Here is a 13,444-nt window from a genome sequence, read left to right as displayed (position 1 = left end):
GTGGGGCATTATGGTAAAGTGCCCAACAGCAGGGTAATGACCAATAAGTTCATCACTGAATACCCAAAGTGAGTGTTTCAATTAACTGAGCCATGGAGTGACAATGTGGTGCAGTGGACTTTTAACCTAATTTTAATGGTATCATTAGCCTGATGGATGGCCATATGACAACTTAATAAAGTATACTGGAAGGTGTTTTAATTAGTAACTCAGTAAAGACTGTCGGGATCTGTTAAGCTGGTTTAAGAGAATCAATGCATCCTCATGCAGAAGCTTGAAATGATAATGTGTAGAAACATTAGGTCACTCCAGTTGTTTTTAGAGCAATGACACGAACGATAATCAGCTCTCCTAGTCTGCTAGGCTTAGCGCCTTAGTCAATTCACTGATTTATTTAACATCTCGCAGGTCACGTCATGTGACCAAGGTCATAAGCAGCATTCACACTTCCTGACATCGCAAGTAAATACATGCGACTTAGACTGCCGAGCCATCTGGACACCCACTGTGTGTGTGTCAAATACACAGATACTGTAAGAGATGGTTGACCTCCACAAAGGCAGGACACTCTGCACGTCCGGGACTGTTAGCCGGCCACATGAGACCATGCATATTTGATGCAAAACCTCACTCGACCTCTTCAGAAGCACAACAGAAAGTACGCCTTCTGACACACCTCCTCAAATGAGGTTTATGTTGATGCTTTTGTGTCTACAGCTTTTCATACATGTCGCCTTTGTGCGATTTGTGGCAGTCTCCAATGTTGTAAAAAGGGAAAATTCGCCAGCTTTTATAAGGGTTTCCAATTAGTGCTGATGGTAAATGTAGTCCACGGAAGAAATAAATTCCCATGTGTGCGCTATATTGACCAAGAAAGGTGATTAAGGAAGGTCCTCAGCCTTCTTTGTTATGCTCTCACATGATTGATGCCACACCCCTCTCAGTTGATGCCACGAAATATTAAAATATATATGAAAGTGGAAAAATAAAATTGGATTCAAAACAATTCCAGAACTGAATCAAAGTTATATTTAACCCCAAAAGACTTTTCTGACACTTGTATTTTTCACAGTTCAAGACCAAAACTTGACCTTTCAGGTTTTTTTTCAAATGATTGAAGCTATCGGCCTGGATTTGGCTCCGTACCTGTCGGCCATATCTTCCCCGCTGCAGCCTTCCAGCGGCCTCTCTATCAGAATCAGCCAAACACTGAAAAATCTACACTGTAAAAGAAATCCTCATCCATCATGTCATTTTTGCTGTTGGAAATGTAAGACAAGCAATGATTACATGAATATTTCGAGCGACATTGCGGCCCACACCTACAAAAGCTGAGAGCAGAACTCTGTATTTCTTTCCCACAGATTTTACAGCTGCGCCCCAGAGACGCAGAAAACATCGGTACCAACTGCAGGTCTTTTTCACACTATATACATAACTCGGATATGTCGAGATAAGGTTGAAAATATATACATTTTCCTTTTAAGTGACAGAGCAAATCTAGGCCTTGAGTTCCTCATGCTTTAAATAGGCCAGCTGATGACCCAATTGCTCGTACTGCTGTCAGTGGAAATAGGACTGGTGCTCCGATGAGGAGAGGTGGAAATATAAATAATGCTTAAAGAGGAAGAAGACAATAATGGATGAGGAGAAGTAATGAAGTCCTCCACAGAAGAGAATAGAGACAGAGCTTTTCATCACTATTTCTATTGTGAATGGTCTGTATGTTATGTACGTCCAACAATACTGTGTCGTAGTCTGCTATGCATTTACAGCAGCTTGCTATCGGCAGTTTTTTCAAACACAGTCGTTTTTTGACTATATTATTCATTGTTTCATGTGTATTACATTTGTTTGAATGAGTCTTACTTATCTCTACTGATGAGTATTTGTTTTTACCCTTATTTTGTGCCGTTCAAACCACCTTCACTGTGAACAACTCCTTACAGCACACACAGTGTTCAGGGGGTCAACAACACAGCACAATCCCAATATTCTCTCCTTGCTGTTCTAAGTTTTAATTAGACTCATTAGAAATTGAATTGCAAGTTGTAAAGATTTTACTCTGATAACTGGATCGTGGGGAGATTTCATAGCTTACCGTGCTCTCAAGGGCTCTTGTGTGTGCAGCTGTATGTATCAATTATCTGTGCTACATTGTTAGCATATAAATCTCATCCGTCTGGTATTCTGATTGATTTTAGCTCACTTCGAAGAGGACACTTCTTCTGGCCAAGAGGCAACAACTGCTTCAAACTGCCATGTCCCGTTTTGTCCAAACAGAGCTGTGGTGTGTAGTGGATGGCTGTCTCTGTTGTCTTGACTGTGGAAATTGTCACACATGGTCGCTGCATTCACACATATGTGCACACACTCAGAGGCCAAATATAGCCGGGCTATTTCGACGCTATCTCTGTAAAATTGACTTGAGGAGGAAACTGTACTCCGGTTAATTTGCAGCCCTGACAGAGCGAAAATGGAAGGAAATGTGAGAACATAAGGGTGAGCTGGTACCCTTCTGATGATGGACAGGCAGAGTCTACAGTCTAGTGTGTGTGTGTGTGTGTGTGTGTGTTTCTGGCTGAGAGGGAGAGGACAGAGCAAGAGATGCACACTTGCATGTTTACGTATGTCCTTGCCTGGATGCATGGAGTTTATGTGTCTGCCTGTTAAGCTTTTGACCTGCCAGTCCCAATTTGGCTGATAGGAAGCTATCAAATGTGGATTATTTTGAAGTGGAAAGCTTTGATTTGATCAAATCCATGCTCTTTTCTGAACAAGCTATTGCCAGGGTACTCCGAGGTCAGCTTCTGTCTCTTTTAATGCTATTTGCTTCATTCCTCCTTTGCTCTCTCTGCACTCTCCCTCTGCTTTTCTCCCTTTTCTCCCTATCCTCTCCCTTTCTCTGCCCCCTCACCCCTCTTTCTCCCTCCCCTCCTGCAGCTGCCACTGTCCTTGTTTTTGACCTATATAATGACCTGGACCATGTCCTGACGACACAATGAACCATCAGATTTCGTTTCTACACTAGCTCTACTCTGCCGTCGGCAATGCGTTGAACATGTGGGAGTTGTATGGTTTAACAAGACTGGATTCTGTCATTGTGTCGACTCACAGCAAGACCAAAGCACACTGATGTGTTTTAAGAACACACTGCTGATTCTTACACAGGCTTGATTCGTGTCAATTCTCCTTCCAAAAACTGACTCCAAACAGAGTATAAAAATTATTCTTCTTCGAGTTATTTCAGCTCTGCTGCTCTAACATTTGAAAATGGCAATAGGAGGATTATCGCGGCAATGACGTTGCTTAAGAGAATAAATAAACTGATAACGCTGATGTGACTCAGTGTTTCTTCTGCAGGATAATCATGCACTATAGCTTGCATGAACAATCTTAACTGGCATACACTGCCATACCTGGGGACATTCATGCTAAATATGCAAAAAAAAATAACTTTGATTCATTTCTGGAATTGTTTTGAGTAAAATATTTATTTTCATTTTTCACTTCCGTATATATTTTGATATTCGAGGTCTTATAGTTGTCAGTTGCAGATTTGATATTTTCAGATTGAGATCTCTTTTTTTTTTTTACAGTTTCCAAAAAACAAATTTCGGTTTCAAATCTTTTTTTTTTCAGTTTCAGACTTATGGCCTCGATCTGGCGTGGGGGTCGTGGCATCAATTGAGAGGGGCGTGTAATCATGAGTGACAGCATAAAAAAAAGGCTGAGAGAACCTTCCATGTTGCCTTCAGGAAACGTAGGTATCGTGAGAATTATGAATCAACACTTTCTATAGACCATATTCACATTAACAATCTTAACTGGCATGCACTGCCATACCTGGGGACATTCATGCTGAATATGCAACAACAAAAAAGGAAGAGCACTGCCAGATTTTGGACTCAGACGTACATACATTTTAGTCCCTTTTTGTCTTGTCTAGTTGATCTATTACTGCGGATCAGTTTGTTCTAATTTAAAAATGATTAAAGGAAAAATTATTTCTTCAGGAGAAAAGTAAACAGACTTTAAGCAAACTCCACATAACAACAGAAGAGGAAGCACTCAGGTTCTCAGCGGGACATCTGCAACGGGATTAGCAAATTGCTGTGACAGTCTGACATTTGAACCCAAGGGTAGAGTTAGCTGGTGCAGATAGGCCGTTGATAGTTGGTGGTGACGGTCCTGACAGTGCCTCTTGGTGTTATTATAAATGTTTGCGCTGCACCAACAGTATCCCTGCAAGAGTTTGTGTTACAGTTTTTACGACGAGGGCAGATTTAAGAAGGATTGGCGGTTAATCCTTCAGGGGTTGCCCATGCTGGGAGATAATAGCTCACTTCAGTTGCAGCAGTGATACGGACTTGATGTAGAAACCTGTACTGGAGATGTGTTTCAGAAAGGTTCACGACCAGGTACTGATATTCTGTAAAGACTTAACAGGATAATGGCTACATTAGTTTACGCACACACACTTCTTGATGACAAATAAACATTGTTTTAGCATTTGCATAAATTAGATAATGGTGAGTGAGGGCGTCATTTCTTACCAGATTTTTTTATTTTTTATTTTAAAAGAAAGAAGCTGTTTTATTCACATGGTATACCCCGATGCATGTGCAGCAATCCCAGAATATCAGATCTTTTCATGCTCTGGCCTTTCCAAGGCCAGAGGCTTTTCGAGTGTTGACGGTTTGTGTCAGTGATAAAAGCACCTCAGCCACAGTAACCATGAATGTGCAAAGTGCTTTGCTGCAGGTCTGAGTGTGGCAGATAAACGTGAGATTGTTGCACTGTTATTGTAGTCTGAGGGGGCTCTATCATTTGCTGGATAAACATCACTCTATTGTGTAGCTGCTTCTATGATGTCTGGAACATATGAAATGTCAAACACATGCAAATGCTGAAGCTGCTAAAAATAGCAACGGTAGTTTTGTTTTGGATGCTTTAAAGCATACTCCGGAAATTCCAAAAATCCATTTGTCTGATAAGCCTGACCTTATTCATCCTCCTTTGTCTTCTCACAAGTGTGCTAATGCAGCACACCAGCTGTGGCAGTTGCTCGCCAAAACGGTATTCAAGCTGACCAGAAACCTATCTGAGCACAGAGGTCAGTCAGTGAGCGGTCACACTGAGGCTTATTCAGCTCATGAAAACACTCTGCTACTGCTGCAGCAGGGCTGCCACGTTAGCCTGTGTGGGTCAACTTCATGTCGGTCATTCAGTTCTGACTGGATTTGGTGACGTATGATGTGTGTTTATGGATAATTGTTGAAGGTGGCTGAGAAATGAGGCAGTGACATCAGTGGCATAAGTGGATGTCACTGAAAAATTACAAAGTGACAGGAGGCCGAGGTATATTTGTGCGCTGAAAGCATTTTGCAGGTAAACAGAGAGTTCAGTATCCCATAACAGTAAGAGTCCGTGGAGCTAAGTCCATGTAATTATAGTTGTGTCCGCCCCAGGCCCAGCTTTGTGCTTTTTGTACAAATTTAGTTTGTTCTGTGTTTGCATAGCTAACACCTCCACAACAAACCTGGCAAAATAGCCATGAGCCTTACGTCAAAACAACTCAAATCGAGGTTCGGCATCTGTGTATGTGCATGAATCTGTGTGTACAACACAAATACTGTATGTGTTTTTTTTGTTAGTTTTCATTTTCATCACTATTTCTATTATGAATGGTCTGTATGTTATGTACGTCCAACAATACTGTGTCGTAGTCTGATATGCATTTACAGTATGCTTCAGTTGTACATACAAAAAGAGCAGCTTGCTATCGGCAGTTTTTTCAAACACAGTAGTTTTTGGGCTGCTTCATGTGTATGCAAGTCATTATGTCTCTAATTACATTTGTTTGAATGAGTCTTACTTATCTCTACTGATGAGTATTTGTTTTTAGCCATATTTTGTGCTGTTCAAACCACCTTCACTGTGAACAAATCCTTACAGCACACACAGTGTTCAGGGGGTCAACAACACAGCACAATCCCAATAATCACTCCTTGCTGTTCTAAGTTATAAGATTTTACTCTAATAACTGGATCGTGGGGAGATTTCATAGCTTACCGTGCTCTCAAGGGCTCTTGTGTGTGCGAGTGTGAATGCAGCTGTACGTATCGATTATCTGTGCTACATTGTTAGCATATAAATCTCATCCGTCTGGTATTGTGATTGATTTTAGCTCACTTCGAATTCAGTGAAGAGGACACTTCTTCTGGCCAAGAGGCAACAACTGCTTCAAACTGCCACGTCTATTTTGTCCAAACTTTACTACTCTGTGTCTTTCTACCTCGCAAACTATCTCCACTTATATTGCTCCCTTTTCCCCTCTTACCTCTTCTTTACCGCTGTTTCCTCTCTCTGCGCCCCCCTCTGTCGAGTGCCCTCTAATGCTCTTCATCAAAGATGGGTCAGAGATACAGAGTTGCTCCCATCCATCTAGTCCTCCACAGTTAGCTGCTAGAGAGCACTATCTGTCTCAGCCACTCTCTCATTCAGTATTGGCACAGGCAAAGACATTTTTGAGCATGTACATGTGTCTCACACAGAGACAAGTAAGCCCTCACACACTTTCAGTGTGCACACACGTGCATGCACACAAACTCGCCTCAATAGGTTATTCGTGGCATACAAAGCCACCCGCTGTCTGTCAAGCTGCCAAAGATGAAAAGACAAGTTTTATTTTGCAGTGCAAATTAATTATTGTGGAATCATTGTCTCTGTAATCCTCTATGCACATATTGATATTCTCAATTACAGGTTTTATCATTTAAAGCTGCACTAACCAATATGTTTAGATTGACTTTGACTCCAATTACTGTGTGTGAATGTGAAGAGGCTGCTTTGGTCATACGGCCTGAAACTTTACTGTTTTGGTTCAGTCTTGCCTCCAGTCGCAGTAGGCGGCTGTTTTCAGTAAACAACCTGATAAACCCACCGTACTCGGCTTTCACAGCACTGAATTACAGGCATAGTTAGCGACCAGCTGGTAAACATAGTGGAGCATCGATGGGCACCTACACATTAAACGACTTTCACTCGTTAAGAGAAGTGATATGGGAAAAGACGTAAGACGGGAGATCTTTCCAAAAATGGATGTCCACAAGAAGCGAGCTATCCCAAGTTGTTCGTTGGCTGAATTGCAGCAAGAAAAACAACAGGAAGACAAATAAAAGAATAAGGAGCAGAGAGTCAGGGAGATGCGGGAAGCAAGGATTGTCTGTTTTGCAGAGAGAGCTGGAGGTAGATAAGAAATAATGACTCCTCCCCCTGATATTTCAAGATATATCTCGCACTCTTAATTGTCTTTAGGTCGTTGGCGGCTGCTGTCATTGCCGGTCAAAACTATTTTCAGACAGTTCCAAATATTTAAACTGTCTGAGGCCTCTGTGCCGCATCGCTGCGTCTCTCATGCTCCTTCTTTGAAAATTCAAAAATAGGGTTCGTCGCTCACAGAAGTTGGCGCCAATTTGCCTCTGATCTGAAGCGTTTCTCGCTGATCTCCGAAAAGTGTTGACGAGTGGAAAATCAATCGCGTAGTGGAAACTCTGCGTTAGCTGCTAAAGAGACAGACTTTTCCCTCAGGACTTGGTGGAGACTAAAATTGAACTACAAGGGTAGAGAAGGTTGGATGTTAAATGTTGCATTCGTCAGGTGGACACAAACACAATTCCAAAGAAAATGCTAATGTTGCTTCGTTTCTGCTGAATGTCTAACTGTTTGCTAATACATTTGCCATATGAACTTTACAAGGTCATAACATGTCAGTGATGTATTTACAGCTTGTTCTTCTCACCCTACAGTGGCCAAAAAAACATAGAACAGTAGTAATAACTGTAAATACAATTTGATGTATAAAAGATAAACACCTCTGTCAAACAGCTGGTAGAAAGAGGAAAATGTGCATGGTGTGATTTTGGTTTGTTTGAAAATCTGTAATCCACCATGAATCTAAAGCAAACACTCTTTTCTCGGTCGCAAGTTTTGAACTGAAACACAGCGGTTTGTATACGTGAAGTTTTTCTGTACCTGAGGGAATGAATGAAAGAGGCAGCCACAGGATGACTTTAATAATGTATTCAACATTAATCCAACAGGGCTTTTATTTATTTATCCAATTTTTGGAGGGTGGGGGTGCTTTTACATCTGTTCTAGTTTTTTGTTTTTTTTCTTCATCTATTTTTTACTATTACCAGCCTGAATGTTTCGACATGATGTGTGCAGGCTAGTGTTACCGCAGAGAGTTGAAGTTGTTTATGCTTCCCAACAACCACTAAAATGCAGAAAGTTGGTGCTTAGGTTTCACATCCAATCTTGTGTTGGACAGTTAGTGGGGTCCCATCCATGGTAAATTATACACTGCAGTGGTTCGCACAAGAGCCAGATGTATGCGCGTCAGTATGCGATAAAGCCGACACAAACGCTGAGGCTCACTGCACTGAGAGCCTTGACTCAGATCAAACCACCCGATGCGGTCCTCTTGAATTCAGAAGAAAAATGTGACGAATAACAACTGAAGTTGTTATGCTGAAATGTTACACACTTTTAGAATCAATGCCCTAATTTTGACAGGCAGCTGTGAATGTCTCTGCCTACGGCTGTCTGAGTGACGCATTGCAGGCCTGATTGCATCTCCTCTACACAACAACTGAGAGACAACAAATTTGCTAGTGAAGAAACCATGTTTTCTTTTTCTGCTAATCCACATAGCTTCCAATTACTGGATGTTTCATTTGCAGATGAAGACAAGAAGGCAATGAATCACCAGCCCAGCGTTCTGCTGGAATAATGACAATATGATGACGTGAATTACACAATTTACATCCGGTGTCAACATTCAGTGCCAATGCAGAGAGTAGAAAGAAATTAATGTCGATAGGCTGATAAATGGGCAGTTAAGGACTTAGCCTTCAACCCTGGAGGACAGGCAGCATTATATTTTCATGTTGTCCATCCATTCGTACCGTCCAGCCCATTCTTGTTAATGCGATATATCAGGGACGCCTGCAGGGAATTTCATCAAATTCGGCCAAACGTCTACCTGGATTCAAGGATGAGCTGATAAGAATTTGATGGTCAGAGGTCACACAAAACACATTTAACTCAAGAATTGACATGCTAATTATGACAATCTCACACAAATGTCTAATAGGTTAAAATGATGACGTGATGGCATTTTGGACAGACATGGATGTAAACCGCTACGTGACATGGTTCTGGTTTGAAAGTGTAAACATGATAAAGCTCTTTCTATAACTTCTACCAAGTTTCTTGGCTGCCTCAATGAAACCATGCAGTAACCGGGTGTATTTGCCATATAGTGTGCCATTCCTCAAATGGAGAACCGATAACCATTTTGAAATAATGGCAAATGTAATCAAAAGAATATTGAACTAACTGACTGTAGATGTGCGAGTAGCAAAAGTTATCTCTCAAAATAAACTGGACACATCTGAGCTGCAGCAGCATCTGCCCTTTCAGCTTTTCTCACTTCATAATTTTTTGAGTCTGCAACAGCGTCTCCCTGTGCTTACGGAGGTTAAAATCCACCTTTTTCTTCCCTATAAAACAGGTTCAAAGGGAGGTTCTGACTTAACCACATAAAGATGAAAGAGGATGTATTAACTTGTTTCCAGTTTAATCTTTGTTTTTAGCACATTCAGCTACATGAAGGCACTTTATGACACTGCAGATGTGTTTAGACATTATTTATATGCTGCCTGTGTTCGAGAAAAGCCTAATTTCACATTGTACGGAGATCAGATTTCTACTTTGACCTAGTCAGCACTTCCCATAGAATAAGAGGAGGCGTATTTCGCGTCGCAAATTAGACTCACAGATCTTCTGAAACAGAAAGCGGTTGGGAAAAAGAAAGGCGTGACACATTGCTTCACATCTGATTTAATTTAATTATTTATTTAACAGGGCAGCTATTCATGTTTGCTCTCGGTTTAAGGAAGAGACCGAGAGGGAGAGAAAGAGAGGGAGAAATATAAAGGGAGGCAGTATTATAGTAATCTAAACCAGAGTGATGGGACCGTGAATCATGGGCTGCAGAAAATAAGCTCTATAGTGAAGCCTTTTCTCACCATTGCTTTCCCTTTACTCTCTTTCGTTTTACCCCCCCTTTCCCCTCACTCCACATAAGCCTCACCTTGCTGGATGCTGTCTCCATGGCAATTGCTATGGGTCTTTTTGGCAAGGTCACCTTCACCAGATAGGGATATAGTCCCCCAGGGAGGAATGAGAAAAAGGAAAATAGGAAATTGAGAAGATACATTTAAGTCAAAGAGAAGGAGGGTGACTAATACGCAGAACATGAAGGGTTTGGCTTTAGGGGAGAGCGATGTCAAGAGAGGTGGACGAAGATGGTGAAAAACAACAGATGCAGAAAGAAGCAGGAAAAAGGGGGGGAGGGGTGCATGAACAAGGAGCTCAAAGCAAACCTCTTGCTCGTGTTGAGGCTCATCTTGGGGAAACATGTTTGAGTGAACGCTGTATGGAAAGAGTCCAGTCCAGGGGTCCACTCCCTCCATCCACACACAGATCAACTGGAAGCAAATCACTGAATGCATGTGAAGAAGCCAGCTGGCAGCTGGGTTAACAGGGTTTTTACACACACACACACACTCCATCATTTCTCCTCATTTGCCTTACTTCACCTCGCCTCCATCTGCTGGAGTATACCTGTATCATTGCTGAAGTTCACTCGCTCTGACCGCGGCCCTTGCCTGTACCCCCCGCAGAGTGTGCTGGAGGTGGCCTTCGCCTGGGGCCATCAATATTTCACACTCTCTCAGCACTCTCGCTCTTGGGGATACACGGGCCGTTCAGAGCCCATGGGGGAGGTGCTGATGGAGAGACAGAAGAGGGGGGGAGAAGGTTAGAGATGGAGACTGATAGGTGAGACAGACTGGGTATGATATGGGAGAGAGAGAGAGAGATAGTGTGAGGGATGGAGATGTAGAAACACTGAGAGGGGTGAATGGATATGAGGAGGTAATGATAGTGTGCATTATGAAATAATGAATAGAGGGGGGAGCACCAGGATGGGTGAGTGAAAAATGGGTTGTTAGAAGGCGGGAGTTGGTGAAAACATAATTCTTCTGCTTTATTTTTGGATGGATGGCCGCTGGATTTTCCAGGATTGTTAATGTCGCCGTATCAGTATGCATGATGAACTGGAGAGAAGAGAAAGAGGGAAATAATTGTCAGGTAACGATCTGTGCATTGATGATTCTGAAAATCCATTCACTTGAGGAGAACATTAAGCAGTTAATTATCTATTGAAAACGAGGCAATTGCACACAGGGACTGATGAGAATACAGGAGGGAAAGTGGGCAAGAGACGGATGGACAATAAAAAATGGATGGATAAAAAGATGGATGGATTGAGAGGAGGTTCGGCAGACACAGATGCGTGACTGCTGATGACAGAGAGTCTCTTGCCCTCTCTTCCTCTTCAGCCACTCGTCCTTTTGTCTCAGTGTGAAAGAGCTGCACGTGCCAACTGTTGCTACGACTACAGCTGTTGCCACAATGGTAGTCAGTCGGGGTCGTAACCAAAGCAAGGAGATTCTCTGGGGGGCAATCAGAGAGAGAGAGAGAGAGTTAGAGATGTACTGGTGCAACTGACCATTTGCTAAGCCCCGCCCCCTGCTGCTACTCTAATAAGGTGTCAGAGCTACAATGGAGCCCACACTGTCACTAACTGCCCTCCCTGAATACATTATATCTCACTTTTGGAAAAACTAAAAAAGTGGCAGAAGGGTCTATGTGTGTTTTAAGGAAGTGAAGCAGTTTTTACAGTGTATGGAATGCAAAAGAGAGGCACAAATAATAAGTCTATGTTAAATGTTATAATGTTTATTCTTAGTGGTGGATACTGTTCCTGTAGCGGGTTTTGTGTCCATGTGATCTGATCAGTTTGGATGACTCGCGCAGATGACTTAGCATAACTTTTTGCACATTACTGTCTTCGTGAACATTTGTCATCCATGCTGGACAAGTTAAAGAAGTAAAGTGTGCCAGAGATAACTTATAGGGGACAAGAAATGGAGCATGAAGTAGAGCAAGAAAGTAGTTCTCACAGAGCAAAGCTAAACTTAAGTGAGTCTAGTATTCCCCCTGGAGTCAGCTCCAGTTACACTGTAACAATGACTAGTGAGATATCTGAGCACAATGGGGATGACTATGGGCTCTTAAAGGATGAGGAAACACTGACTGACCTCTGACCTGTAGTTTGTGTCCTCCAGAGCAAACTGAGTGTTGTTGTTTTGTTGTTGTTTTAATCATCCAGTGCGAATGTACAGGATCCTGTATTACTGCAATTATTTTAAAGTGTCTCGCATGTGTGCGCGTGTGAACATAATTTGAGGTTGCTCAGTAGCTGTCACTACTTCTGTAAGTAGAGAAGCTGATCAAATATCCATGGGGCGATATGAAATATCGACCAAGTCCTTGGCGCTGCCCTCTCAACCATCCTCTAATTTAATCACACTCTGACACAAAGAGTTCACCCTCGAGCTTCACCCACAGTGCTCTCCAAAACACTTTGGAAGGTGACTGTCCTCGTGTATCACATCTGATGCCCGCGTGGTTTTATCGGAGGCTTCACCTCGCCATGAACCACCATGCTGGCTCTTGGCGATTGGTTACCTTTGAGCACCCCCGCTGAGGCCATACTCCTGCCACTGACAGGGGAGGGACAGTGGCTGAATCCTCCAAATCCAAGGTGGATTATGGAGGCAGTACTCCCTTGATGCACTGCCTGAATCTGTATCTAAAGGGCCCTGCTGGGAAATAGAAAAGGATGACAACTTGCAGGTATTTGATACAGAAGTGTGCACGCTTGTGTATGAGATGCTAATACTGTAAGAGAGGAGGAGAGAGGGAGAAAGAGGAATATGATGTCATGTTTGTTTATCTGAAAATAGACTTCTTCTCATCGATTTCTCAGCGGAGTAGTCACAGTTTGCTTTATGCCTTTTGTTATAAGAGTGTGAAAAAGAAAAAAAACAGGATTAAGGAGAGAAGAGTGTTTTTTGTTGATTTACAAAGCAGCTTGGTAAGTCAGCGTTTGATGCCTGTTTGTGAGTGATTTAATGTGAATGTTGGCAAAAAGGATGAAAATCAGACAGATGAAAAGAGATGGGTGTACAGGGTTTATGAGAAAGCAATTAGGCAGAGTTGCAAAACAAAGACGTCGGCAGGTTAACCAATAGAGAAAGGAGAGATGAATGGGAGATGACAGAGACGAGCGGCTGATAAGCAGCGGTGAGGCTGTGGGGCCTGCAGTGAAACGGTTAGATCCGGCTCAGAGTGGCTGCCTCACAGCAGAAAGTGTGTCACAGGAGAGCTATAGGCTAATGCACCAGGCTAAAGTTGGTTCACAGAGCCCCTGCTGCATTCAGGCCTCCCGGTCAGCACTACTGTT

The 13,444-nt window shown here is 42.5% G+C and overlaps 1 protein-coding gene across 1 annotated transcript in view; it reads right to left on the bottom strand.

The window, feature by feature from the left end:
- The window catches only part of quob (quattro b), a 76,275-nt gene extending 63,584 nt beyond the window's left edge, over positions 1-12,691 (bottom strand). The window contains exons 1-2 of the mRNA XM_076096402.1: positions 12,667-12,691; positions 10,801-10,859 (exon numbers count right to left, since the gene is read on the bottom strand). Coding sequence (XP_075952517.1) covers positions 10,801-10,859; positions 12,667-12,691 — 84 coding nt within the window. The remainder of the gene's footprint in view (positions 1-10,800; positions 10,860-12,666) is intronic.
- Between the last annotated feature and the right edge of the window lie 753 nt (positions 12,692-13,444).

The sequence above is a fragment of the Anarhichas minor genome, unplaced genomic scaffold (assembly GCF_050575085.1).
Source record: "Anarhichas minor isolate MPS153535 unplaced genomic scaffold, ASM5057508v1 ptg000021l, whole genome shotgun sequence".
Lineage (NCBI taxonomy): Eukaryota > Metazoa > Chordata > Actinopteri > Perciformes > Anarhichadidae > Anarhichas > Anarhichas minor.
Note: the sequence above shows the minus strand (reverse complement) of the source record. Positions and strands in the feature narration are given on the sequence as shown.